Source organism: Ylistrum balloti, unplaced genomic scaffold (genome assembly GCF_031769215.1).
Source record: "Ylistrum balloti isolate Yb309-2 unplaced genomic scaffold, AGI_CSIRO_Ybal_v1 Utg370142, whole genome shotgun sequence".
Lineage (NCBI taxonomy): Eukaryota > Metazoa > Mollusca > Bivalvia > Pectinida > Pectinidae > Ylistrum > Ylistrum balloti.
Window position 1 is genome coordinate 236209 of NW_026782148.1, and position 6805 is coordinate 243013.

A 6805-nucleotide genomic window follows, 5' to 3' on the forward strand; every position below is an offset into this window, starting at 1 on the left:
AAAACAAATTGAAGTTCAAGTTTTAAAAGAATTTTCACTCCTGAGAGAAGATAAGTAATTATAAATTATTTAATGTATGTGCCACAAACTTCACACATGTAGTGTCAAACAAAATAGAAGTGGAGCGAGTCCTGAAGCCAAGTTTTCAGTCAGTATATTCTTTCATTTGTATTTTCAGCCAAATCACATGGACATCTATACTGTACACATACCAATATAACAGTACACAGTGCTTACTTGGGATTGCTTTTCAGGTCCAAAGGTCAAAGTCACCATTACTATAAATAGGAATGTAAATGACGACACTGTTTAAAAGACTCTAGAATCTAAAAACAGTTTGTAAATTAGGATTCAGGTTAACCAATAGTCATCAGATGAGTGGAAAAAACTTAATATATTAACATTCACCTGTAAATTCATATCCCTGATTTATAGTAAGCTTGCCAATAGTTTGGTGCAAAGTTTGCATTTGGTTTTAATTTGAACTATAATAATTCTTATCTAAATATAATGCATGTTCTGCATTAGTTTTTTTGGATAAATTACCACCTTCAGTAAATAAAAAACAAATCCACAAAATGTTTTTTTAACAAAACATAATGTGTGGTTTTAATACAGTGTTTGGTCAGTATTTGGTGATATCTATGGGAATATCATGCATTTAAGTAGAATTTATGCCATTTCCGAACTCTTTACTGTGTGTCACAGAAACTGCAAGATAACATGATGTACTGCAAATGACATTTATTTCCTTGCTTTTACATCTATTTCAACGTGTATAGCAAATGCTTCACAAATATTGATACATATACACTGTACATGGAAATTATTGCAAATTAACATGGTCATATCTTAACTATCTTTAAAAAAATCAGAATTGAAATAAAAAACATTATCTTGTATTAATAATGAAAATCTATCCTCAGGATTAATTTCCCTTCGACGCTATACATCTAATCTGCAAGTTTACTCATCTCTTGAAATCCTATATCATAAGTCTAGAAGTGGTCTGCACCAATTACAAATAGCATGATAAGTGGAACAAACCCTTTGTGATATCAAACTCGACATGTAAACACCTGAAGTGAGGATAACAGGATTGTTGCTATAAAGAAATGGAAAGAGATTGTAATGTCCTGGATGTTAGATTTTGGAAAGTGATTGTAGTAATGTCCTGGATGTTAAATTTTGGAAAGTGATTGTAGTGTCCTTGATGTTAAATTTTGGAAAGAGATTGTAGTGTAACAAAATAGGGTTAGATATACTGTTACAAAATGTGGTTTCAATGCTAGTGTAACCCAGATACATCAGTCAGTAATCTTTGACTGTGTAACACAGCTAGATTTTCATATGGGATTGGTTGAAATAAGTTAGTTTAAACAATAGTTCATTTAATGTTCAATAGTATATCAATATAACACATATAGGTAGTTCACAGGGGCGTGGATAATTACTTGCATATGTCACAGGGCAAAGAAAAACAAACAGTTGTTCTTCTCCTTGTATTTATTTATTTATACATAACCGGCGGACTCACACGAAGAAAACCCTAAAAAACAACGGCCTTATAAGAATACCTAGTATATGCGTATTCTGTATGACAATGGACCGATATGGAATGATTAAACAATTATGATTTCAAATTAATAATTATTAATTGATTATTAATAATAATTATTAATCAGATGTATAATATAACATTTAATTACCTTCCAAGACCTGTACATGGTCTGATAAAATGTATTAAAGTCCAGTTGTCTTGTCAATATGGTACCAAGTGGACTCCAGAGGATACGTCCCCACCCTGGTCTACGGCCAACTGCAACAATGTGCGGTTGTAAAATGGTTTTATTTCTTAACTTTCACACTCACATGCTTTCCCAACAACTTACACCCTAATTAACATATAACTAAATAACAACACCAAATATGGAAAAGACAGGATGTACACAGGAGGTACACAGGACGTGCACACAGGACCATCGTGGCACAGGCACAACATGTGAATACACTAAAAATGGAAACTAGCATTTTGGTGTTCCACTACAGATAATGAATATATATGTACCTGTCACACATATATACACTTAGGTTGGTGTTGTCTAGGCCCCGAGAATCTTATCAGTGGGTGTACAGCTTCGGCCAGATAATTAATTAGAGATTATCCCCACTTCCTTGATAATCAAACTTATGCAATTTCCTGTTCGGACAGTGGCCACCTAGTAGTAGAGTATTTATTAGGGTCTATTTTAAGTAACAAATTAGCAGGGAGAATCTCTAGGTAAGAACACACAGCCTTGGGAGAGCCCACCAGATGGACAGTTCTGATACAAGACACAACGTGAAGTACTAGTATGAGTATATGAACTCTGAATGTTGATGAAATGTTGCTTTTGTACATGTAACATTATTATTATTCAACATGTAATAAACATGGCTATTACCAACAAATATGTGTGTTTATGACGTCTACTGTGTTACAGTAGTGTCCTTGATGTTAAATTTAGGGAAAGTAATAAACCAGAAAAGTCCAGATGATATTTAACTAAACAAACTTAATGCACACATATGAAAACAATACAAAACATGACCATTGATTGAAAATTCAAAATTTCACTAATTGCTGAATATTTCAATCATAATAGAAAAATTTGCTTTGATAATACATGTGATGAAAGTCATGAAAATTTAAAAGGTTTTTCATTAACATTAAATGAGGGGTCAAATACAACGCTAAACCACATCAAGGACTTCTAAGAAATTCAGTACAGCAATTCAGAGAAAGGCTCAGACAAGTTTTGATAAAAAACGGACATTACGGTTTGGCAAGTTCAGCTTTGTTCTTCAGATGAGGTAAGATAATTACAGGTAAACACTTGCACATTATTGCTTTAAAACCTGTCAAGATATAACTTTTTTTGAGTTATGTGATAGAAAGTATCTTAAATTTTAGTTCATTTCATGTGAGCTTTTGTGAAATTTGTTCTGAATTTTTGCTTTCCAAGGCTTAAAAATATAAAAACTTCTAGAGTTGTTTCATAAAATCCTGTAAGAAATGACATTTTATTTAATTTCCTTTGTACTGTTTTTGCAACAAAATACCAGTGTATAAGGAGTGGGGTGTTGTGGCTTGTACATAGTGTTGAATACGGCCTCTGTTGCTCAGCTGACAGAACATGCTTCCTAGGCTCAGCTGGCAGAGCCGATGATCACACTGGAGACCAGGTTCAATTCCTGGATGAAGCAATCCAAAGGAATTTGCACTTTCCCTGTTCTTTCTGTCTAAAAGTTCTCTTTATTTTAAGTATCGAGATAAATCATTCAAATTTGATACTACATAATGTTTATCAACTTCCTGTGGTACATTGTTCAGGTCTTTGCTAAACAGCACTCCTGTCAAGCCTGCCTCCCTTGCTCCACAGTAGTCATTAAGGAAATGATCCCCAACATGAAGTGAATTACAAGCTGGACAGTCTCCAAGTCTGAGAGCTTCCTGGAAGATTCTCACATCTGGTTTTGCAATCTTGAATTCTTTTGATGATACCACAAAATCAAAGTGATGCCTTATAGCCATTTTGCTCAGAATTTGCTCCAAACGTTCATCAAAATTTGAAACGACTCCCAATTTGACACCAGAGTTTCTTAAATTCAGTAATGTTTCCTCAGCACCTGGAAGAATCTCCCATCCATTTGACGTTCCAAAATGTACATATAAATGTGTAAAAATTGTTAAAATTGTGCTGTCATTTCCTTTATAACCAGCATCAATAAAAGTTTTTTGAACAAGATCATGCCACCAATGGTGGGAGACCATATTCTCCTCTGCTCCAAAATTTGGATATTGTTCATTTTGTTTCACCCAATGTGTCTTAAAGGCTTGATTGATTTTGACTGGGTCCATTTCTACACCATATAGCTTAGAGATCTGAGCATACTGTTGACCAACTCCTCCAAGTATCTTAAGGATGGTGTTAGTCACATCAAACGTAATCATCTTTACTGCGTTCGCCATCTGAAAAATACAATTATTTAAAAAATAATCATTTTTGGGTATACATATATTATGATACAAAGTAATTTTTACAATGTTCAGTTGTATTCCTACCAATAAGCCAAGAAGGTGACACATGACCTCTCTTATAAGTCAGTAGGTGGGAGCTAGTACTGTTACAGACATGAATGAATACACTGCTATATTCTGTATGATGAATAGGAGCTGACATTAACCCTACAAATTATAGGTAAGTGTTTTTGAAATTAATTGAATAATCCGATAGTATTGCCCTTCTACAACTTTATAGAAGAATATGAGACATTTGTGTAGTCTTGTTTGGAGTGTTGGAGGTTTTATTCTTTTCAATTAATTTTGTCAAGCTTCCATCCTCTCTTTCTTTGTAGCCATTGTACTCTTGCACCTCGTCATGGAATAGGACGTGTAGTGTTTAGGAGTTGGTTAAGATATTCGCCATACAGATTGTAATGCACATAACAAATTTGTGTAGCAATAATCATTCTATAGAGAAACAAACCCTTATTCTTACCAAGGGGGATAACTGCTACGTGTCTACACTTAATGAGAAATGCAACGAGCACATTCCATAAACTTCAACTAGGTAGATGCAAACGGAAGCGATGACGCGCCGCTAAGAGGACAGTTACGTGAATGGTGAAAAAAATTCTGAATTCTGAGAATAATCACAACATCTTCATTAATTTGCAACAGAAATAAATTATCAAATAGCAGACGGATCACTTTTCACCTTCGGTTGTCAAGTCGGTGCTTGTCTGCCGGAAGTGAGAACGCGGATATCGAACTACTGTCATTTAAGTGGTATATTCATATAACAAATTAAAAAGTAAAAATGTAAAACTTTAAAAGAAGAAACATTTAACATCACAATTATTGTCCAATTGATTTATCTCCTCAGCGTTTTATTCGAATAATTTTAAACATAAAGCTTTTAGGAATGATCTTCGAAAACTCCGCAGTAACTGGCATGGCGCGTAATCAATGACAACACTGGAGGAGTACGTTCGTTCGAGAGATGTTATAAGTGAATTGTAACATGGAACAAGGTGGTGAGTGTCAAATGAATATCGCATTGCATAGAAATAAGTAAATTGTATGATGCCAGACAAATATACCCCTCGTTTAACCAGCAGAATGTTTGGAATTTTGCGTTAGAACATAACAAGGCAAGTAGTGACACCTCTCTGTCACTGCGCTTACATGTGACATTATCCGCACTCGTTCAATGGAGTTAAAATTCTTGGTCTGGATAAGATAAGGGTCCCTAAATGGTTTCATTATTTCGATTGACAAGTGCAATTATTTACATGAGGATAATAGTTTTAAATGACGAACTGAAAAATCGTTACTATCACGTTGTCGATATCTTGTGCAGGTTTTAATTTAAAATAAAATGTTTTATTTAAATAGATATTATTCTATACAGTGTGTCTAGTATACAATAGCCATTGTCAGTAATCAACTAACTATTCCAGTTTATAAGCATTTATATGTTTTGTAAAATGTCAAGTTTTAATTTTTTTTGTAAATTCTTTCGAGTAGCAACAACAGTACTTATGAATAAAATAGTATGATTGAGTTGTCGGATGAGTACACAAACGAATTGGTTTCTTTTGCTTTCTTTACAATGTATTGAAACAGAGAATGCTTTGTTAAAGTTATTTTAAGTTAGTTTAATTGATGTATATAAAACCATTGTTCTTCTATAGAGCTCTATTAAAAAACATGTTACTTAAAGGAAGTACTTGGTGTTGCATTGAATAGTTCAATCTTCATTACATGGTACATGGACTTTGGAATGAGATACAGCATATATATCATCATGGTGTATATGGTTATGCCCCACCATTCTGCATGCTACATGCTAATAATAACAAAAATCAATATGAAATGTAACATATTTTAATTATTCATTACTACATGCTTTTGACAATGCAGCATACTGGTGTAAAAGTATCTAACTTAAACCAAGGGTTAAATGAATCTTATGAAACTAATATTGAATATTTCCATTCCATTTTATCCATCCTGATGTTTTAAATTTTCACCTGAGATAATACCATACATATACTGAAAATTTATTTAATAAAAATAACAGGATATGGTTCTAGTTAACAAAAGAATTTTAATTGTGCAAAATATTTACAAACACTTATCTCTGGAACAGGTAAATCAATAATATTAGTTCAATATACATAGAGGGATAGGGTACCTCACAGTACATACACACTGTTCTTTCTCTGGCTACCTTTGACCCATTGTGTGATGGAAATTGAGGGAAATACCAGGAACAAAGTGTGGATTAATTATTTTTGTACTGTATGGTGTTAAATGTTAACCTAGTCATGGTGTTGAGTGACTGGGCATCCGTACTTGGCTTCAAGTTTGATTTTATAATCTATGTCTTTGCATGTCATTGCATCAAATTAACATGTATGTGTTGATCCAATGGAATCTAGTTGCTTTAATAAATTCAGCTTTCAGAAAGTCCTGATGTTGTTGACTAAAATGGATTTGTCATGCATAATAATTGAAAATTACAGACCTCAATTTGTTACTATTTCGCAAAATATTTATGAGGAAGAAAATATCATCTGTCTGTTAAGGGGTTTTCGAACACACCTAAAACTGAATAAATTCTAACATTTGATGTATAGGATACTACATACAATTTATCTCATTAAGGAGGTTAAAGGTCTTAATAGTAAAATAAAATAAATTTCTGATTTAAATACAATTGAACTAGCTTTTTGAAGTAGAATTATGCTAACTTAA

At 33.1% G+C, this 6805-nt stretch overlaps 1 protein-coding gene across 2 annotated transcripts; it reads right to left on the minus strand.

The window, feature by feature from the left end:
* Nucleotides 1–755: 755 nt before the first annotated feature.
* LOC132550720 (haloacid dehalogenase-like hydrolase domain-containing protein 3) lies at nucleotides 756–4787 on the minus strand. Of its 2 annotated transcripts, none has more exons than XM_060214810.1 (2): nucleotides 4761–4787; nucleotides 756–4012 (listed from the first exon to the last, which is right to left on the minus strand). In XM_060214810.1, the coding sequence occupies exon 2, from the start codon at nucleotides 4010–4012 to the stop codon at nucleotides 3296–3298; it is 717 nt and encodes a 238-aa protein (XP_060070793.1). In that variant the 5' UTR covers nucleotides 4761–4787; the 3' UTR covers nucleotides 756–3295. The 2 variants fall into 2 exon arrangements, with proteins under 2 accessions (XP_060070793.1, XP_060070792.1); XM_060214809.1 differs by lacking the exon at nucleotides 4761–4787 and adding an exon at nucleotides 4542–4711.
* Nucleotides 4788–6805: the final 2018 nt, after the last annotated feature.